Consider the following 21,602-nt stretch of genomic DNA (forward strand, 5'->3'; position numbering starts at 1 on the left):
GTTTCTGCGCAGGATGCCTTTGGCTGTGTGGTGGGAAGGAGGTGTCTTGCAGCGTGGTTCACTGCCCAGGAGGACCCCCAGGACCCACTGTTGGTGACATCCAGGCCGCCTTGGTGCTGATTCCTGGGCTCTGACCTGAGACCTCTGGGTTCTGAGCTGTGATGTTGCTCTCGAGCTGGGATCTCCGGGGTCTTGGTTCAGGGCCGGGGCCTCTGGGTTCCAAGCACCAGTGAGGAGAGTGCTGGGAGGGGAAGGGGTGGGAGGGCTTTGGTCTTGTGGGAGGGAGAGAAGGAGGGGAGGTGTGTGGTGGGACCTGCTGAGGAACACATTTTGAGCTACATCTTTATTGGAGAAGGAGGCAGTGGGGTTTTTGGCCATGGGAGGAGAGGAATGGGGTGCGGATCAGCAGGGCCTCAGGGGGAGCGGTAGTGTGGCCAATTCTGGATGAGGTTGTAGAGCTCGTCGCCTGGAGAGAGTGTACGCTGCACATCCCGGTGTCCTTTGAGCACATAGTTGGACCTCAGGGCTCCCTGAGCCACACCGCAGGCCAGTAGACCCTGGGCTGCCCGGATGGCCTGGGGTGTGGGCACCCGATCTGGAGGAGGCAGAGGTAGGAGTCAGGCAGGGGCTTCCCCGAAGGGGAAGTGATAGTGTAGGGCCCCGTGTCAGCCCCCATCCCGACTGGCTGGACAGTCACTCACCCATGTAGTTGCCCATGAAGCTGATGCCAATGGACATGGGGTTCCATAAGTGACCTGAGTGGGCACCCGTGAAGTTCCAGCCACGGCCCTCGTATACAAGCCCGTCTTCTCCAATCAGGAAGCTGCATGGGGAGGTGGGGGGGCTTGATGAGTGAGGGAGGGTTTCCCGAGGAGGACTCCTCTTCCTTCCTCCACTCACCCTGCCTCCGTTACTGCCGTGGTGCACACAACTTCCCCAGCATCCTTCTCACCCATTAATTTCCCACGATAGTAACAATGACTGTGGTCATTTATTGGGCCCCTGCCATGTGCCAAGCACAGCTCTGCATACACCTTTTTCCATCCTCACAGCAACCCTGTGAGTCACTACCACCCCCGTTTTATATAGACAGAATCAGAGCGGTAGAATCACCTGCCTCGGGGTCACACAGCCTGTCTGGGGCACAGCTGGGGTTTTTAACCAGGCCTCCATGGTCCCCACCCATGTGATCTTGTGCCTTGCTCTCTCCTGCCTCACTAGAGGATTTGTGGAAGTCCTGTTTTACTGAATCCTTGCAGGACAGCCCTCTGAGGCAGAGACTTTTTTTTTTTTTTTTTTTTTTTTGAGACGGAGTTTCACTCTTGTTGCTCAGGCTGGAGTGCAGTGGCGTGATCTCAGCTCACCGCAACCTCTGCCTCCTGGGTTCAAGTGATTCTTGTGCCTCAGCCTCCTGAGTACCTGGGATTACAAGCATGTGCCATCACACCCGGCTAATTTTTGTATTATTAGTAGAGATGGGGTTTCACCATGTTGGCCAGGCTGGTCTCGAACTCCTGACCTCAGGTGATCTGCCCGCCTTTGGCCTCCCAAAGTGCTGGGATTACAGGCATGAGTCACCGTGCCCAGCCAAGGCAGGGACTCTTATCATCCTCATCTTAAGCAGAGAGAGCAGAGACTCAGAAAGCGACATAATTTGTACAAGCTACTCAGAGCCCCCTGCCTCTCAGAACTCTGCCCTTGCCCCAGCTTGCTTCCTGCTCTCGGGGTCCACTGGGGGACAGGATCAGAGACTCAAAGTTGGGGTCGTAACCAGATACCGACCCTGGAGCCCCAGCACCTGCCTCTTTGAGGTTTCCAAACCTGGCAGCAGATCCTTAAGGCTGATTCATTCAGCACATCTGATTGAGAGTGTCTGACTTGGCAAATGGGAATGAACTAGATCAGTGCCTTGGAGCTGCAGTATGTGCCAACTCAGCCCCCGCGCTCACAGTGTCATTAATGACGCACAGAATGTCGGAACTTCCGAATCTCGAGTCCCGAATCTGCTGCTTAGGAAGCCAGCTCCCAGAATCTGGCCCCAGTGATGCTGGCTGCTGGGACTGGCTGGTTATGGCCCTGCTGGTGATGCTGGCTGCTGGGACTGGCTGGTTATGGCCCTGCCATATTCCCGGAGCCTGGCATGATGGTGCTGGGGTCGGGGGTGGTTGGTTCTCCCTGGTCATTTGTTGCATGAATGCATCTCATTGAAACCTCAGCCACCGTCGCCAAGCGGGTACAGTCAGAAGCCCAGTTTACAGGTGAAGAAACGAGGCTCAGAGAGAGAAGGTGACGTGACATGGAAAGGGGATTCAGAACGTTAGAACCAGATTCAGAATCCTAAAAGCTGAGGGCCAGACAGTGGCTGCTTCTGTATGTGGTGATGTGGACCCGAGGCTCGGGCCTTCGTGACCTCATGGGAACACTTAGGATCAGAGCGCCTGAGTCTTGGAAACAAAACGTTGAAGTTGGAGTCTTTGATAAAATCTTGAACTGGAAGGGCTGGGAATACCTTTGGACACTTCTAGACTTCTCTGGGTGGGTTGTGTGTGTGTGTGTGTGTGTGTGTGTGTGTGTGTGAGACACAGCCTTAGGAGGTCCTGTGAACATGTGTCCCCTGGGTGGGGTCTATTGAAGTGGTCTCTGGGGACCTGCGTGTTCCTCCAATAAGCTCTGCAGGAGATTCTGATGCTTACCTGGGTCTGAGAGCCTGCAGGATTGAAAGTTCCCTCCCTGTGGAAACCGTCAGGCTGGACTGCAGCCCATTCTAAGGAGGAGGTAGCTGGTAGGCGTGGCCCCGGACCTGCTTCAGCCGGCACCCCTTACAGTCTGTTCTCCCCACGGCAGCCAGAGGGAGTCTCTTGTACCTACACTAGCCCTGGTCCCTGCTTTGCGGGGGGATGCCTCCCATGGCTCCCATCTCGGAGTAAAAGCTACAGTCCTCACTGTGGTCCACAAAGCCCTGCCTGGTCCGGCCCTTTCCTCATTTCATTCCGCTTGCGCGGCTGTGTTCAGCCACCCTGTCCTTCCCACGGGACCCGCCCACTCAACCCCGTTGGCTTTGCCCCCAGCACCCCCTGCCACCTGCAGGCCTCTGTCTGCTCCCCCATCCCACAGCCAAGGCAGCCACTCTCAGGGAGGCCTTCCCTTGCCCCACCCTTCCAAGGAGCCTGTGTGGGTCTGGTCCCAGCCTGAGGTCACCCTCCCTCACCTCTTTCCTTTTATCCATCGCCTCTATCACCGTCTGAATTCACCTGTGGCCTTGGCTTGTTTCTCCCTGCTGGTCTTTCAACCCCAGGAGGCTAGAGTGGCACCGTTCTCCATGCCACATCTGGCACACTGCCTGGCACATAGTAGGTGCCTAATGGTAATAGCCCGTGGCTTTGCGGGCCCCCGTGTGCCAGGCAGTTCCTAGGTGCTTTGCCTGTATTGGCTCATCTAAGGAGCAGATGGGCCGCGATTCCATTGACTTTGCCGAGGAGGAAGCTGAACCGGGAGGACCCGCCCCAGGCCTCAGCCAGCAATAAGATGAGCTGACCCTGGAACCCAGCTCCGCACTGAGTCAGCCTGGTTTTCCGCCTCCTAACAAAGGCACCAGGCATCAGGAAGGGGCGCCTTCATAAGGCGTCGCGGACACCTTGGTGTGTGTTAGGCAAAGCCTGCCCCTTCTTCCCGCGAGCGGGGCTTGGATTTCAGCCCATCCCCCCTTCTCACGCATCTTTGTGCTGTGAGCACCTGCCCCGGCCCACGTGGTGACCCGAGGAAGAAATGAGCTTGTGAGGTTCAGTAAGCTGCTCAGGGTGTCAGCCAGGTGGCCTCAGCACCGGGCCTAGAACTGGTCCCGCTGGCGGGCACTTGCACACCTTTGCCTCTGGGATCCGCAGTCCAGCCCGTGCCTCCCCGCCACACTCACTTGTAGCCCACGTCACACCAGCCCAGTGTCTTCATGTGGTAGTGCTGCACATTCCGGGCCTGCTGCTGGCACGAGGCGGGGGTGTTGCAGCTGCTGCCCGCCGTGTGCGATACCACCACATAGCGTAAGGGCAGGCTCAGGCGCTGGGCGCACTCTGATGCCAGGGCCTTCCACTCGTTCCGGGGCACTATGGGGCTGCAGCAGGCCGGGTCTTCTGTCTCCTGAGCCGCTCCGAGTCGAAGGAGGCCGAGGAGAGCCCAGGCAAGCAGCGCGCAGCGGCGGGACATAGTGGCAGGGCGGCAGGGGCCGGGAGACCGCTAGGAGCGCCCGGTGGAGGGGCCGCCTTTATCTGCTGGGGGATTCCGGGAGTGGCCCGGAAAGTCTTGCTTCACACCCTGCTGGGACTTCCTGCTGGCCCAGCAGACCCCAGACTCAGCTTCCTTCTCTGGCTGGGCCAGGGCGGGATGCACTGTGGTTGGGGTCTGGGTCACGCCCACGGCAATGACAGGCCCCCTCGCTCAGCAGGGAGGGACGCACAGGCCCCTGGGCGCTTCGCCCCGCCGTTTCTGGAAGACCCGGGGCCGGGATCCCGGTCCTGCTTGTCTCTCCTCTCAGTGGAACATTGAACAACTCAACAGGAACTTACATCGCAGAGGCCCGGGGCATTGGCACATCTTCTCCCCGCAAGGGCTGAGGTAAAAAAGCTACCCATTTTAAAAACACTTCCTTCCCCCAGGTCCAAGCCTGATGCCATTTACGCTTGCAGCAAACTCAAGAGGTGAGTATCTGGAAGTCCATTTCACAGTGGAGTAAACTGAGGTTGGGAGCAGGGAAGTCACGGGCTGAGACACCGGAGGCACTGGAGCCCCCCGTCTAGAGCCAGGCTGCCTGCGTGTGAATCCTGGATATGCAGTGTGTGAGAGCCTGCAAGTGGTTTTTAAAAATGTGTATTTAAAATTTTTTTTAAAATTTTCTATTTTATAAATAATATTTTCCTTTTTTTTTTTTTTTTGAGATGGAGTTTTGCTCTTGTCACCCAGGCTGGAGTGCAATGGTGCGATCTTGGGCCACTGCAACCTCCGCCTCCTGGCTTCAAGCGATTCTCCTGCCTCAGCCTCCTGAGTAGCTGGGATTACAAGTTCACACCACCATGCCCAGCTAATTTTTATATTTTTGGTAGAGATGGGGTTTTGCCATGTTGGCCTGGCTGGTGTCGAACTCCTGACCTCAGGTGAGCCACCTGCCAGTGTTCCAGAGTGCTGGGATTACTATAGGCATGAGCCACCGTGCCTGACCTGTGTGGTGTGTTTTCATCTTCTGTGTTCTGCATTCTCACATACATTGTACTCATGCTGTTACTGAATTGTGCACCAGGCATCTGTAGCACTTTTCAGAAATTATCATATACTCAACGACAAGCTTGCCAGATCCATGTTATTATTAACCCCTCTTACAGTTGACGGAACTGAGGCCCGGGGGGATGATCACATACAGGAGGTGGTGAAGCCAGGGTTTGGCTACAGGCTTTCTGCCTGCAGAGTTATAAACCGTATTCTCCTCCCTACAAACTTATATAAGGACATTAAAAAAAAAATCAAAACCATGTGCATCAATTTACCTTTTGTCACCTAATATTTCATGGGCATCTCGCCAGGGCAGTACATCTAATTCTAATTTATTCTTTGTAATAGTTGCACAATATGCTATAGTATCAGTTCAGCATTGTGGATCTTTTAGTTTTTGAAGGTGTTCCAGTATTTTCCCCACACTACGCAAAATATTTTCAGACATAGATCCCTATGCACTGGTGCATTTATAAGTAAATTATAAACACAGAGTTATTAGGTCAATGAGTATACATATTTAATTAATGTTACCAGATCATTTTCCCCAAAAAGCCATTAATAATTCATATTTTTCACCAGTAATGTTTTGGAGCCTCCTCACCCCGACCCCAGAAGTGGGTGTTATCACTTCTTTTTTTTTTTTTTTTTTTGAGTCAGAGTCTCGCTCTGTCACTCAGGCTGGAATGCAGTGGCACGATCTTGTCTCACTGTAAACCTCCACCTCCTGGGTTCAAGCCATTCTCCTGCCTCAGCCTCCCAGGTAGCTGGGATTACAGGCATGTGCCACCACACCCGGCTAATTTTTGTATTTGTAGTAGAGATGGGGTTTCGCCATGTTGGCCAAGCTGATCTCAAACTCCTGAGCTCAGGTGATCCACCCACCTCAGCCTCCCAAAGTGCTGGGATTACAGGCATGAGCCACCTTGCCTGGCCAGTGTTATCACTTCCTAAATTTATAAGTATAAAGTGACAGCTCCTTTGGCATTTTTATACCCACTCAGGAGACTGGGTATTTTTCTGTATTTGCTGTCTATATTTGGGCTTGCTCTTTTGTCAATTACCTATTCATATCCATTGCCCATTAAAAAAAATTGGGTTGTTTGCCTTTCTGTTATTATTTGCAAAATGAACAAAAGAATTCCATAATTGGGATTTTTGACTTCTTGGGTGTGTACATTTTGTGTATTTCAGTTTTTTTAGAAGCATTAAAGAATAATGTAATATAAAAAGTGTGTAAACACATTTTTTATAGAGTTGATAGACTTAATAGAGTAGTGAGCTTATGAATTTTCATGAAGTGAATCCACCTGTGTATCCAGTGCCTGGATTAAGAAGTAGAGCTACACTTAAAATTTTAATAGGAATTGGTAAATACAATACCAAAAAGATTTTAGTATTTATTTTTCCCACAATGTGATCAGTTTTTAAATGTTTTACTAATCCAAAGAACAAGATCTCATTATTGCTTTATTTGCATTTCCTTGAACATTAGAGAGGTGATTATCTTTTTACATATTTACGGCTATCAGCATCCATCTTCAAACTGTGTGTTCATCTCTTCTGATCATTTTCTTGTTGAGTTGTATATGGGGGATTTAACCCTATGTCTTATCAAATGTGCTATAAACCTTTTCCTGTAATCTGTTAAAAAATATCTAGGTTTTTCTTTTATGGTTTCTGTGTTTCCTGTCTTGCCTTAAGAGGGACTTTTCACACTAAGATTGTAAAACTTTTTCTATTTAAAAAAGATTATTTTGTGTTTTACTTTTAGATCTTTATCTCGGCTAAAATGTATACTTGCATGTGGTGTGAGGTAGGGGTCTGATCTTGTTTCCAGATGCCTAGCCGTTTGCCCAGGTTCTGTTTATTATATAGGTAGACCTGGTTTTAAATTTCCATTCTGCCCCTTATTAGCTACATGATCTTGGGAAATTGGATAGCAATTGACACAGTCGACCACTTCCTCCTTCTCAAAATACTTATTTCCCTTAGCTTTTGTGATGTAAGACTGCCTTGATTTTCCTTCTGCTTCTCTGGCTGGTCTTTTTTTTCTCTCTCTCTCTTTTTCAGAGTAATTCTTCCCTCCTGGACCCTCAAACCATATATTTTGTGCTGAGTGATCTTATCCACATAATGGCTTCAGCCACAGTCAAAATGCAGAGGATTCCTGTATTTCAATGTCTACTCTGGAGCTCTCAGTTGCGTTCTGGATCTGTGTATCCACCTGGCCACTTGACGCCTCCACTTGGATGTCCCACAGGCATCTCCAATGCAAAATGACTCATGACCTTCTCCTCCCCATCAGCACTCTCACAGGAGTTCCTGTCTAAGGAAATGGTATCACCATCTTCCCATTACAAAAGCCATACATTTGAGCACCATCCTTGACTAATTCCTGTTCCTTCCTCTGTTGTACCCAGTACCCAAAAGAATGCCCAGCACATGGTAGGTGCTCACTAAATAGCTACTTGATTGAATGGATATGCAACCCACCACCAAGGAATGCCACTGTGATGAATTAGAACTCTTCTATCTAATTCCATTCTCTGCACCCTGGTCCAGACACCACCTCCTTTCACCTGGATTTTGCCCTGCCTCTTCAGTGACCTCCCAGGATGCACTCTGGCCTCTGTGAAGCCAAAGCTCTGCTCAGATCTTTTCTAAAGTCACCCTCAAAAATGAGTCACATTTTTCAGTGGCATCTCGTGATTCCTATAATGAGGCCCAAGCTCCTCCCCATGGCCAACAGCATGGGCTGCCTACAGTATGGGCTGCCCCCATCCCAGCCTCACCTTGCTTACTCCCAAAAGCCTCTTTCTGACTCCTGCAGCCACTGTCTCCTTCTTGCTGCCCTTGAACATGCTTTGACTACCCTGTTCCCTTGGGGACTTCAGACACACCGGGTATAAGTTTTAAATAGAGGAACCTGGAACGAATTCAGGAACTTTGTACCTTAGCTTTAAGACAACAAAACACCAAGCCAGCCTTTTGTAAAAAGACAGGACTATTTACACATCACATTCCTTTTTTTAATTTTTATTTTCTTTTTTCCCTTTCTTTTGCCTGTTCTTTCGTTTGAGGCACAGATCCCTTAAAGACACTAAGAATATAAACATTAGCCAGCTGGAGTGAAGCCTTCCATTGTGAGAGTTTTATTTAGTCTGTATCTTTAAAAAAATGTATTTACTTATTTATTTTTTGAGACAGTTTCACTCTGTTGCCCAGGCTGGAGTGCAGTGGCACAATCTTGGCTCACTGCAACCTCCGCCTCTTGGGTTCAAGCAATTCTTTTGCCTCAGCTTCCCGAGTAGCTGGGATGACAGGTGCCCACCACCATGCTCAGTTAGTTTTTGTATTTTTTTTTTTTTTTTTTTAGTAGAGATGGGGGGGGGGGGTTTCACTATGTTGGCCAGGCTGGTCTCGAACTCCTGACCTCAGGTGATCTGCCTGCCTCGGCCTCCCAAAATGCTGGGATTACAGGTGTGAGCCATATTTACTTACTTATTTTTACATACAGGTGTGAGCCATATTTACTTATTTTTACATACAGGTGTGAGCCATATTATTTTTACATACAGGTGTGAGCCGTATTTACTTACTTATTTTTACATACAGGTGTGAGCCATATTTACTTATTTTTACATACAGGTGTGAGCCATATTTATTTTTACATACAGGTGTGAGCCATATTTACTTATTTTTACATACAATACAAACACTTTAAATAAAGTTGAAGATTATTTCCATGGACCAGGTGGTCAAGCCGAACACCCAGGATCCAGCTGTCAAGTTCAGGGTAGCCCCTGAGCTTCTCACTCTGACTCCAACAGGGTGAGCTTGCTATCCTTGTGGCACAGGGCCTTTTGCATTGTGGATGATGGAGCGGCTCGTATAGTCCCTAAGTTTTGTGCGTAGCTGTGTACCCTGTCCCTGTGAGCTGGTTCTGCCCGGCACCTCGGTGACCTCGAGGAAAGAAGCTGAGGTAAGACCTGGCCTGCCTGGCTCCTCGACTTCCTTCCTCAGCCCTCAAATTCTGGCTCCCACCTCACTCTCTAAATTTATTTTTATTTTAAATTTCATTTTAGAGACAGAGTCTTGCTTTGTCACCCAGGCTGGAGGACAGTGGCACCATCATAGCTCACTGCGGACTCGAATTCCTGGGCTCAAGGGATCCTCCTGCCTCGGCCTCCAAAAATGGTGAGATTATGGACATGAGACACTGCACTGGGCCTATTGTGTATCTTGTTGGCCTAAAATTGAAACATGCCTTGTGAGTGTTTACTGCAACTTCAGTGAGTGATTATTATGTTGCCTTTAATCCTGAGAGACTGTATTACTTGTGCACTTTTTTTTTGGATAGGGGGAAATTAGATTTATTCCCTATATGTTTTAGAAAATTGAAGTTTTAAATATCAGACTCACTAGCTGCCCTGATTTAATCTGTTACAATTAAGTCAGTTAAAAAACTCCTCCTTGGCCGGGCATGGTGGCTCACACCTGTAATCCCAGCACTTTGGAAGGCCGAGGTGGGCAAATCACTTGAGATCAGCCTGGCCAACATGATGAAACCCTGTCTCCACTAAAAATACAAAAATTAGCCAGGCATGGTGGCGGGCGCCTGTAATCCCAGCTACTTGGGAGGCTGAGGCAGGAGAATCGCTTGAGCCCGGGAGGCAGAGGTTGTAGTGAGCTGAGATTGCGCTACTGCACTCCAGCCTGGGCAACAGAGCCAGACCCTGTCTAAAACAAAACAAAACAACAACAACAACAAAACCCCCAGGACTTCCTGTACCCACATTCTAGTGGGGAAGACAGGAAGCAAATTAACAAACATCTAATAACTATTTTTAAAAGCCAGATATACGATATTTCACGTGGATGACCCGATTGGCCTGCTGCGGGTCAGGGAAACAGGCTCCCAGGTCGCATCCTCAGCTTGTTCTTGGCGCTGGAGAAAAGATGCTACGCGGTTCCCTCCTTCAGCCACCAGAGGGCGCGCCCTCCCCGTTTGTCCTCTTTCGCGCACTTTTTCTCCCGCACCTGTCAGTCACAGGGCAGCCCTTTAGCGGAACAGGGATCCTGTTCTGTGATTTTCCTGAGGGCCTGCCTCTCCCAGGGAGTAGCGGGCTCCTACGAACAGTAATAGCAACCATAATGTAGAGACCAAGAGCAGAGTTACTGAGTTTTATGCTGATGTCCAAAGTCATAGGGCATTTCATTTTTCTTCTTTTTTCCTTTCCTTTAAAAAAATGGGCTGGGCATGGTGGCTCACGCCTACAATCCCAGCTCTTTGGAAGGCCGAGGCGGGCGGATCACCCGAGGTCAGGAGTTCGAGACCAGCATGGCCAACATGATGAAACCCTGTCTCTACTAAAAGTACAAAAAATTAGCTGGCTGTGGTGGTGGGCGCCCGTAATCCCAGCTACTCGGGAGGCTGAGGCAGGAGAATCACTTGAACCCGGGAGTTGGAGGTTGCGATGAGCCGAGATTGAACCATTGCACTCCAGCCTGGGCAACAAGAGCAAAACTGTGCCTCAAAAAAAAAAAAAAAAAAAAAAAAAGTGATTGGGTCGTGAGAGTTCTGTTTTCATAAATGAATTAATACATTCATGAATTAATGAGTTAATAGGTGAATGGGTTATCATGGTAGTAGGACTGGTGGCTTTATAAGAAGAGGAAGAGAGACTTTAGCTAGCATCCTCAGCCCCCTCGCCATGGGATGCCCCATGCTGCATCAACACCCTGTAGAGTCCCCACTAGCCAGAAGGCTGTCATCAGAAGGACCCCACAGCTTCAGCCTCAGAACTGTAAGAAATAAATTTTGTTTCTTTATAAATTACCCAGTTTCAGGTATTCTGTTATAAGCAACAAAAAATGGACTAAGACAGGAATATTACTGGGTTAAGAAATAAAAGAAAAAAAGAACTACTATGGATACATGCAATAATCTGGATAAATCTCAAGGGCATTATGCTAAGTGAAAAAAAGTCAATCTCAAAAGATTTCATACTGTACAATTCCAATTATATAACTTTTTTTTTTTTAGACGGAGTCTTGCTGTGTCACCCAGGCTGGAGTGCAGTGGTACAATCTTGGCTCACTCTCACTGCAACCTCTGCCTCCCAGATTCAAGCAGTTCTCCTTTGCCTCAGCCTCCCAAGTAGCTGGGATTACAGGAGTGCACTACCACGCCTGGCTAATTTTTGTGTTTTTAGTAGAGATGGGGTTTCACCATGTTGGCCAACCTGGTCTTGAACTCCTGACCTCAGGTGATCCACCCGCCTTGGCCTCCCAAAGTGCTGTGATTACATGTATGAGCCACAGCGCCCAGCCTATATAACATTCTTACAATAAGAACACAACAGAGATGGAGAACAGATTGGTATTTGCAAAGGGACAGATACAGTGTGTTTGTGTATGTGCATGTATATGTGTGTGTGCCTGCCACTATAGTGGTAACACAAGGGGATTCCTTTGTGGGTCTCCATCTTGATTGTGGTGGTAGGTATACAAATATTTACATGGATCAGATTGCATAGAAACACACATGCACATGCGTGCACACACACACAGGAATGCATGTAAAACTGGTGAATACTGAATAAGGTCCTCTGTAATCTAGTTAACAGTAATGTACCCATGTCACTTTCCTGGTTTTGATATTATACTATGGTTATATAAGATGTTCCCACTGTGGGAATACTGGATGAATGTTACGTGGGACTGTATGTACCATGCAATTTCCTGTGAGTCTGTAAGAGTTCAACACAAAAAGTAATTACAAAAGAAGAAAAGAAAAGGCGCTGGTGATGACAAGGTTGTTGGCAAAAGGGCTTGTGCGGTGCCTGCATAAACTGGCCGTAAAAAATATGGGACAATAAGTTGTGGAAAGCCACAGGAGGCCTCTGATGAGGAAAGCCTTCTAATTGCCATCACGTTCCCATGGCCAGAGCGTGACCTGCTCTCTTATTTACAAGCGCTGTGCTCAAGGAGAAAGACACTCCTTTGAAGCATTGGAATGTGGCCAGATATGCCGGCTCCTAGTTACGCCCACTCCCCACAGCTGCTCTCCAGTGAGTTAAAGAATAAATCAGTAGTTAAGTTTATGCTGTTTCAGCACAAAGACAATTTACCTAAACCGCCATTGCTATAGATTAGGTGTATGACACACCGCCCCCCTTTCACCGTTTCACCCCTGAATGTCTGCTTCTCAGATCTAAGTGATTGTACTCAATAGTGTGGAGACCAGAGTTTGGCACCTTTTGCAGCCTCCAAAAGTGCAGTTGGCCCCCTGGCACCCCACCCTTTATGCACTCTTAACCTGTCTCTTCTCATTCCTTCATCGCCACCGGACTTTCGGTACCCTACGGGTGGTGTTGAGGCTGGTCCCCAACACAAGGTGACAGCAGCCATCCCACTCCATTAGCAACTGTGGTGATAAGCACTGGTTTAAAATGGGCTGAATTGAAAGCTGTTACTCTTGCCTTAGTCCAGGGATTGGCAAACTTTTTCTATAAGCCCCAGGTAGTAAATATTTTAGGCTTTATGGACCACATATAATCTCTGTTGCATATTCGTTTCTCTCTCTGTGTGTCTGTGTGTCTATGTGTGCTTTAAAATGTTTTATAAATGTAAAAACCATTATTAACTCATTGGCTGTTTAAAATAGGCCACGTATAGTGTGTGTGTGTGTGCGCACATAGGTGGGATTTGGTCTGTGGGTTATAGTTTACCAACCCCTGCTTTATACAATATTTCTAAAGGCTGGACATGTTACGTCTTCTGACTCTGGAGTTGTTGACAATGTCTTAGCCACCTGTTCTGCCACTTGGAAGACTATAGACCAGCAGACTAAAGATATCTCTTTATAAGGCTGTGAACTCTGGAAATTCAATCACAGCTGCTAATGGAAACTTCTAAGTCCATTAGCAGCTGTGATTCATTATTCATGTAGATGCTCATAGTAATGATGGCAGCAGTGGGCCGTCTGGAGCTGCCACTGCCATCACGTGGGCTGCAGTGGGGGGCAGGTGGCACAGTTGGGGCTGCACACTCCACTAGACGGTTGGAGCTGGGGACAAGTGGGAGCCCTGCCCCTTCCAAGTTGGTGGGGCAGGAGCTCCCCGGGTGCAGCTGCAGCCATCCAAGTCATGGCTATGGACCCAGGCCTTCCACTCCATGGAGCAGGCAGAAACCCCACCCTCCCAGATGCAGCTGCGGCTGCCCAAGTTGTGGCTTCCCTGTGCTCTTGGAGGTGCTGGGAGCAGGCAGGAGCCCCACCTTCCTGGGCACAGCTGTAGCTGCCCAAGTCATGGCTGCAGACCTGGGGCTCCCACTGCATGGAGGAGGCCAGAGCCCCACCCCCCCAGGCATAGCTGCAGCTGCCCAAGCCATGGCTGCAGACCCAGGCATCTCTGCACTCTTAGGGGCCTGGGAAGGCACTCCCTGCTCTCACAGGCTTAGAAGTGCCTCCTCCTGCTGCCTGGCTTCTCCCTGCTGTCAGCACCCACTGCAATCTTAGAGCAAAGTTGGGGCCGAGCCTAGGCACTGTCACAGCCTGGCTGGGTGTGCACATACCTGGGGCAGTGCTGACACACCAGCCCCCTGCCACAGCCCCCTCCAGACTTTGGGCACCGATGAGCATAGGAGGAAAGTTGAGGGGGTGCTGAGGGCAGCTTGGTACTGGCCTGCAGGTGCCCTTTGGCATAAGCAGCCTGGGCACCATGGATGGCAGCAGGAGGCAGACAGCCTCCTGGGCAGAAGGGGGCAGGTCCTGGTGAGGCCCCACCTTGAGGTCAGGGAGGGCCTGAAGGCTGGGGGCTGCGCTGCCAGTCCCGGGACCAGAGGATGAACCTGTGGTGCCTTTTTGGGGCCTATTCATGGCCATCTGTGGAGCAATCAGCATGCACTTCCTCCCCTCTGTGGCCCATAAAAGCCCCAGGCTCAACCAGCATAGGGCAGATGATGGGACAACCAGCTGCAGAGCAGAGCTATACTTTCTGCTGAGAGCTGGAGCAGACACTTGTTGGGATGATCTGCATGCAGAAAGGAGCTGCCTGCTGCAGGAGACTGAGCTGGTCTATTGCTCAGTAAAGCTCCTCTTCATCTTGCTCACCCTTCGCTTGTCTATGTACCTCATTCTTCCTGGTCGCAGGACAAGAACTTGGGACCCACTAAATGGCGGGGCTAAAAGAGCTGTAACACAAACAGGGCTGAAACATGCCCCTTGCTCACCACGCTGCAGGCAAAGAGAAGGAGACAAGAGCTGTGGCCCTTCAGGGAGCCCAGACTTGGGAGCTCCCTGAGCCAGGGCTATGACTCCCTCTTGGGGCCCTGCAGCTCCTGGTGTCTCCAAGCATCTGGATGCTACCACACTCCCCAGCTCCAGCCAGGGAAGCTGAAGTGAGGCACCGGGTCCGGCTGCAGCCTCGCAGAGAGCCGGCACCATGCTGGCACCGGGAGCTGCCCGCCCCGTGGCAGCAACTGGCACGTCTGACTGCGCAGTGGCTGGACCCCATGCTTGCTCACACACCCCTCGCAGTCTCCCTTGGAGGCATGGGATCAAGGCCAGTAGTATAAGCTGAGTGCAGCCTGCCAGGCCAAGTGGGCACAACGAGCCCAGAGGGTCCAAGCAAAACTCGGGCAAAGGTGCCACCAGCCATGGGTTTCTGGCCAGAAAAGCAGCACTCCAAAGATCCTGTAACAGTAAGGACCCATTCTCTGATGAGACTGACTGGAATCAAACTACTGATCAAATTTGTACAACCTTCACTGCTGTCATTGCCATCCGGATCCATCATTGTAACACGCTGACCTTATGGCCATGCGAGGAGAGCAACCCTAGCATCTGGGGAGAGAATGCCACATGCTCACGAGGCACGGGGAAGGAAGAACAGTGCTGTGTTCGCCCCCCAGATTCAGCACTGCAGCCCGAATCAAGCAACAGCTGCTGCTGGGTTTGCCACCCCCTACCTACATGCTATGAAAACAGAGAAACTCATGTTTTTCTTTTACTTTTCCTTTCTTTTTTTTTTTTTTTTTTTTTTTGAGATGGAGTCTCACTCTGTCATCCACACTGGAGTGCAATGGCGCAATCTCGGCTCACTGCAACCTCCACCTTCCAGATTTAAGCGATTCTCCTGTCTCAGCCAACAGACTAGCTGGGATTACAGGCGCCTGCCACCACACCCGGCTAATTTTTGTATTTTTAGTAGAGACGGGGTTTCACCATGTTGGTCAGGCTGGTCTGGAACTCCTGACCTTGTGATCCACCCGCCTCAGCCAAAGTGCTGGGATCACAGGTGTGAGACACTGTGCCCGGCTGAAATATGTTTTTCTGACATGGCTGGTCCTGAACCACTCTGTTCTGCCTTATACCATCAATAGCACCTTCCAAACATGGATCTTCCTCATATGTGCACAAACACATAGACTGATAGACATCTTGCTTTAATCGGACATAGAAATTTATGGCTGGGCACAGTGGCTCACACCTGTAATCCCAGCACTTTGGGAAGCTGATGTGGGTGGATCACTTGAGCCTGGGAGCTCAAGAACAGCCTGGGCAACATGGTAAAACCATGCATCTTCTTTACAAAAAATATATATATATATATATATAAATTAGTGGGGCATGGTAGTGCATGCCTGTAGTCCCAGCTACTTGGGAGGCTGAGGTGGGAGAATTGCTTGGGCCCAGGAGGTGTGTTGAGATGAGCCAGCATCGCATCACTGCATTCTAGCCTGGGTGATAGAGCAAGACCCTGTCTCCAAAAAAAAAAAAAAAAAAAAAAAAAGCTGGACATGTTGTATTTTAGGTTATGAGACTCTGGAAATAATTTAAATCTTGTTTTAGTTGGCTCTGTTTGACACCACTATAGCAGGGAAAGGAAGTTGAGGTGCTGTCTCCACTGCCAGGTCGGGGTAGAAGTCCGGGTTCTTGACAGCCTTCATTGATACCTGGTGGGGAGAGGGTGAAGAGTGCCTTGATACTGATGGGTTTTGAAATTCAGGTTCCCCTTGTCGTCCCCACTGATACTGTGACTCTATTCTTGGCACTCTCTAACCTTAACCTGGTGGGATAATTAGGATTCCTTACAGCCCACAAAGAGACTGAAAAAAACAAAGGTAGAATATCCAAGGATGCTGGGACAACTATAAAACCAGTAACAGGCTGGGCATGATGGCTCATGTCTGTAATCCCAGCATTTTGGGAGGCCGAGGAGGGTGGATCACTTGAGGTCAGGAGTTTGAGACAGGCCGGCCAACATGGTGAAAGCCCGTCTCTACTGAAAATACAAAAGTTAGCTGAGCGTGGTGGCACCTGCCTGCAGTTCCAGATACTCAGGAGGCTGAGGCAGGAGAATTGCTTGAACCTGGGAGGCAGAGGTTGCAGTGAGCCGAGATTGCACCACTGCACTCCAGCCTGGGCGACAGAGCAAGACTCCGTCTCAAAAAACAAAAACAAAAACAAACAAAACCTGTAACATACACTTAATGGTAATATTGATGACAGCAGTGGGCTGTCTGGTGTGACCGCTGCCATCACGCTGGCCACTGCAGGGAGGGTGCAGGAAGGAGGTGGACAGCACCTCCACAGCTGCAGTCTTGGGGGCCGGCACCATGGGATTGGGCTGGGTCGCCTGTAGCGGGGGAGCAGCGCAGTGGGAGAGCAGTGCCTTCAGGCACATCACAAAGCATTTTCACAGATAGCTTGTTTCTAGTTTTTATGGCGGGATAAAGGGGCCTGATGCAGATCTGGGGCCATGATTTGGGGGCCCGGGCTGGGAAGTGGGAGTGGTGCTCTCTTCAGGGTCCCAGCCACTGGCAAAGCCACTGTGCCGACCTTGCTGAGGGTGCTAGGTTCCTGGGGCTCAGGAGGAGGATCTGCACTGCGCCGCTGGGGTCTCCTCCCTGGTGTCCACCTGGGCATTGGAGTGATTGCCAAACCTGTCACTCCAAATGGCCTGGCCCAGGGCCCATGATCCACTCTGTCCCAGGCCACCCCTGAGTGCTGGGGTAATGAGGCAGCTTGTGGCAATGTCGCCCCTACCCCAGATGCCAGCCCAGGCCCAGCGAGGATCAGGAGTCCCCTCCCCAGGCTGTGAGGGGGCACAGCCAGGGCTACATGGTCCACAGGGCAGCCAGGAGCCCTGCCCAAGTTGTGGCTGCAGATCTGAGCCTCTCTGTGCTCTTGGGGGGCCAGGAGCAGGCAGGAGCCCTGCCTTCCCGGGTGCCGCTGCACCTGCCCAAAGCGTGGCTGCAGACCCAGGCCTCCTGCTCCATGGAGCAGGCAGGAGCCTCCTCCTGCCCCGGCAGCTGCAGCTGCCCAAATCAGCAGCTGCAGCCTCAGGCATTCCTGCACTCTTGGGAGCCTGAGAAGTGCCCCCCTGCCTTTGCAGGCTTGGAAGTGCCTGCTTCCGCTGCCTGGCTTCTCCCTGTTGTTGTCGCCTACCATAATCTTGGAGCAAAGCTAGGGCTGAGCCCAGGGGGCCATGAACAGCAGCAGGAGGCAAACAGATTCCTGGGTGGAAAAGGCCACGTCCCTGGTAAGGCCTCACCTTCAGGCCTGGGAGGGCCTCATGGCTGGGGGCTGGGCTGCTAGACTTACAGGCCAGGAGCCGGGACTTGTGGTTCCTTTTCTGGGTGCCCGTGGTCACCCATGGACCAATTGGTATGCACTTCCTCCCTTCTGAGGTCCATAAAAATGATGGGCTCAGCCAGAGGAGGGCAGAGGATGGAGAGATGACTGAATGACCAGCTGAGAAGAGGAGCCACCCTCTCTGCTGAGAGCTGGGAAGATGACAGGATGAACAGCTGCCGATAGGAGCTCTCCTCTCCAGGGCCTCCTCTCTGCTGAGGGCTGAACACTTGACAGGATGACCTGCCTACAGAGAGGAGCTACCCACTGTGGGTCTCTTCTGAGCTATTCTATCACTTAACAAAGCTCCTCTTTGTCTTGCTCACCCTCCGTTTGTCTGTGTACCTTTCTTCCTGGATGCAGGATAAGAACTCAGGCAAAAGTGCCAGCAGCCACAGAGGTTTCCAGCCAGAAAGAGCAACACCCCAAAGATTCCATAACAATACCAGAAGGAAAAAAAAAAAAGAAATGAATGGAAGAAATGTTTGAAACAATAATGACTGAGAATTTCCCCAAATTAATGTCAGACACCAAACCACAAATCCAGGAAGCTCAGAGAACACCAAGCAAGATAAATGCCAACAAAGCAAGACCTCATCTCCTGAAGGGTGCTCACTTTCTGGGAGACACAGATCCCCTCCTGGAAGAGGCCCATGACCACACGGCAGGAGTTCCTTTCCGAGACTGCCAAGCACCTGTAGCAGTGCAGACCCTGAGCTCTCTTCATGCACAGCAGGGCCACCAGCAGGACCAGGGCAAAGGTCTTCATGGCATAGGAACTGCTCATTCTTCCTCTCTTGCCAGTCATTTAGTTTCAATAAACTAAAATTTGTTCTTAGTTTTGTAGCTTAAAAAAAACTACAAATAAGCCAGTGCAATTTCCACAAACATGTTGTCTTGTACATTTTCTGATGCTATAACAGAAGTGGATTGGATAATTTAAAAAGAACAGAGATTTATTTCTTATGGTTCTGGAGGCTGGGAAGTCCAAGGTCCAGGGGTCCGCATCTGGCAAGGGTCTTCTTGCTGTGTCACCCCATGGCAGAATGCAGAAAGACAAGAGAGCCCAGGCACACGAGAGGGGAAAGGGGTCTGAACTCATCCTTTATAAGGATGTCACTCTGGTGATAAGGAACCCACTCCTGCAATAACAACATTAATCCATGTATGAGGGCAGAGGCCTCATGACATAATCACTTTTTAAGGGTCTCACCTCCCAACACTGTTGGATTGGAAATTAAGTTTCTACTACATGAACTTTTGGGGATACATTCAAACCATAGCACATGTGTTTTCTGCTTTCAGTTTATGGGAAGTTTAATAAGTAATATTTATAGTTAAAAACATCAAACAGTGAAATCCCGTTTCTACTAAAAATACAAAAATTAGCCAGGTGTGGTGATGCATGCCTGTAATCCCAGCTACTCAGGAGGCTGAGGCAGGAGAATTGCTTGAACCCGGAGGCAGAGGTTGCAGTGAGCTGAGATCACGCCACTGCACTCCAGCCTGGGGGACAGAGTGAAACTCTGTCACAACAACAACAACAAAATCAATGCAGTATAATTACCAAGTATTAGATTCTAGAGTGATCTGTGACTCTGCTACCCCAGAACAGTCTAGATGAGGTCAGATCTTGACACAGGGCTTTTTGCGTGGTATTCCTGCAGAAGGAGAGAAGCGGGAGAGGGGAATAAGAGGGAGGGTGGTAGCAGCAGCGGTGGGGAAGGAACAGAGACATGGAGAAAGACAGAGTTGCATGGTTACTGAGAGATGGGAAGGTATGGAACCCAGCAGAGACTGCACATCTGGGTGGGACATGGACAACCAAACTCCATTCCCTACTCCCCCCTCCCACAGCCTGGACTGGAATCAGATCCTTACCTGGGCACAGATCCTGGTGATAGGGGAGGACTTGCAATCTGGCTTCATGCCTGGGATCTTGAACCTCACAACTGTCTGGTTCTGAGAGCCCAAAGACTCCAGGCAGCAGTGCTGGAAGCAGGGCCAGAAGGTGCAGCTGGAGCCGCAGAGCCGGGTCTGGTTCAAGTCTAGGATGACACTGTCATCACAGCACTGCTCCAAGGGGTTGTAGGTCCACTCCCCGCACCTGGGCGCTGGCTGGCATAGCCACAGTCTAGGATCTGGAAGAGTCGGGGCTGGATGGGCTGCAAGGACCAGCCTAGGACCACCTCCCCACCAACCTTAATGCTGTTCTCTCCTCCCTCACTGCATCTGTTCTCACCTGTGACTCCTTCTGAGTTTGAACCTAGAAGTTCAAAAATGAAGATGGCAGCTGAGAAGCAGAAGGAGAGCGAGAATGATTCTGAGGTCACTGGGTCTTGACCACGGGGCACAGGATGATGTCTCTGAGCTTCTCTGGTTGCTGTTAACAGCTCAGAGTGGATTTTGGGACTGGCTGTGGGTGCAGGTCCTGGGGACTGGGCTTGGCAGGTGAGGAAAGGTAGGGAGGGCTCTGGGAAAAGTTAAGCTTCTGGAATTTGCAGTTCAGGAGACAGATTACAATGCAGTCACAGATGACATAGCAGTGATTATGAGGTGGGACACCAATAATTAAATAGGGAAGAGAGAATTAACTTTGAAGTTCAGAAATAATTAGGGATGTGATATCATTAGGGATTAGCTTAGCCTAGGGCTGGGGTCTCCTTACCAAAAATTCTGGGCACCATGGGTTAGGCTTCAGAGCAGCGGACGAGAGAGCAGCAGTGGAAATGGGTCAGTGACTTTACATAGGGGCTTATATAGGATATGAACTTACCGACATTTAGGGAGGTGTGCAGAAGGAGTGGTTTCTTGGGAAGAGTCAGGCAAAAAGAACTGCAGGGAACATAAAGAATTCATCAAAAGCTTAATGAGATGCTTCTGGACCTGTTCCAAGTGGTTGCTGCCTCCTCAGACCCTTCAGATCCTCAGGGTAAAGGCTACCCAGGAACCTATCTAAGCTTTGACTCTGCTGAGTGTCTTTCTTTGAACACCGCCCAAGGGAAAACCACTTGGAAGATATTCCTTAACTCTTGCTTATCTAAGATCAAATTACTCACCAAACACCGGCTGTCTCTAGGCTCCCCATATTCCTCCACCCTGAAGTTTCAAGGAGTCCCTCTACTCCCCGTCTCAGTTCACCTGCAGACCTGCACTGTCTATAATTTTTCAGAGTCACGTAGGAGAATTTGTGAGGTTGCAGCATAATCTAGAAGAACAGCAGGGGCTGCAAAACTGTGCCAGGGAGAACAACAACAACAAAAATAGGCGGTGGTAGGATGGATCTCTGGGATTCATAGAACAGACAGGAAAGCAGCACCTTTTTTTTTTTTTTTTTTTGGTTTGTGGAGTGCCTTGTCCAAGAAAATGCTCCTGTGTGTCTCACTGTGTGATGGGATTACATGTGGGGTATTATTAGAGCATGCCCCTCCATTTTCTACTGGTTTCTTCCATGTGTCACAGTGAGAAGGGTGGGAAGGTGAAAGAAGGATAAGGCACAGGTATTAGAGCTTTGTAAAAGTGCATTGTTAGTATAGAGTCTCTAGAGTCTCTTCCTCCTCCCTCCTCTCTCTCTCTCTCTTTTTTTTTTTTTTTTTTTTTTGAGACACCGTATCTCTCTGTCTCCCAGGCTGGAGGGCAGTGGTGCTATCTTGGCTCACTGTAACCTTTGCTCCCCAGGTTGAAGCCATCCTCCCACCTCAGCCTC

General features: G+C 50.1%; 2 protein-coding genes and 1 long non-coding RNA gene across 4 annotated transcripts in view; 1 reads left to right on the forward strand and 2 right to left on the reverse strand.

The window, feature by feature from the left end:
• Window positions 1-324: 324 nt before the first annotated feature.
• On the reverse strand, window positions 325-4,295 carry PGLYRP1 (peptidoglycan recognition protein 1). The gene is made up of 3 exons (XM_003316477.4): window positions 3,911-4,295; window positions 702-823; window positions 325-595 (listed from the first exon to the last, which is right to left on the reverse strand). Exons 1-3 carry the CDS (start codon window positions 4,195-4,197, stop codon window positions 414-416), a joined length of 591 nt encoding a protein of 196 aa, XP_003316525.2. The 5' UTR covers window positions 4,198-4,295; the 3' UTR covers window positions 325-413.
• A 278-nt stretch (window positions 4,296-4,573) lies between these two features.
• LOC134809115 (uncharacterized) overlaps window positions 4,574-21,602 on the forward strand; it is a 32,153-nt gene continuing 15,124 nt past the window's right edge. The window contains exons 1-3 of one of the 2 annotated variants that reach the window (XR_010153900.1): window positions 4,574-9,238; window positions 9,342-9,453; window positions 10,543-11,295. This is a non-coding gene — a long non-coding RNA (uncharacterized LOC134809115). Of the gene's footprint in view, window positions 9,239-9,341; window positions 9,454-10,542; window positions 11,296-21,602 lie in introns of those variants that run through there. The other variant, XR_010153899.1, reaches the window with a different exon arrangement.
• IGFL4 (IGF like family member 4) lies at window positions 17,672-20,984 on the reverse strand. The gene is made up of 5 exons (XM_063801104.1): window positions 20,956-20,984; window positions 20,673-20,731; window positions 20,139-20,369; window positions 19,778-20,037; window positions 17,672-19,557 (listed from the first exon to the last, which is right to left on the reverse strand). The coding sequence occupies exons 1-5, from the start codon at window positions 20,982-20,984 to the stop codon at window positions 19,513-19,515; spliced, it is 624 nt and encodes a 207-aa protein (XP_063657174.1). The 3' UTR covers window positions 17,672-19,512.

This window comes from Pan troglodytes, chromosome 20 (assembly GCF_028858775.2).
Source record: "Pan troglodytes isolate AG18354 chromosome 20, NHGRI_mPanTro3-v2.0_pri, whole genome shotgun sequence".
Lineage (NCBI taxonomy): Eukaryota > Metazoa > Chordata > Mammalia > Primates > Hominidae > Pan > Pan troglodytes.

Bases quoted from the DNA above. Each gene is read 5' to 3' on its own strand.
- PGLYRP1 (XM_003316477.4), bottom strand. From the start codon at position 4,197: ATGTCCCGCCGCTGCGCGCTGCTTGCCTGGGCTCTCCTCGGCCTCCTT. The intron at 824-3,910 runs GTGAGTGTGGCG...CTCCCCATGCAG, and splicing joins TGGTGTGACGTGGGCTACAA to CTTCCTGATTGGAGAAGACG. The intron at 596-701 runs GTGAGTGACTGT...TGCCTCCTCCAG, and splicing joins CTTCATGGGCAACTACATGG to ATCGGGTGCCCACACCCCAG.
- IGFL4 (XM_063801104.1), bottom strand. From the start codon at position 20,984: ATGGGGAGCCTAGAGACAGCCGGTGTTTG. The intron at 20,370-20,672 runs GTAAGTTCATAT...AACTTTTCCCAG, and splicing joins GCACACCTCCCTAAATGTCG to AGCCCTCCCTACCTTTCCTC. The intron at 19,558-19,777 runs GTAAGGATCTGA...CTCCTTCTGCAG, and splicing joins TCACCAGGATCTGTGCCCAG to GAATACCACGCAAAAAGCCC.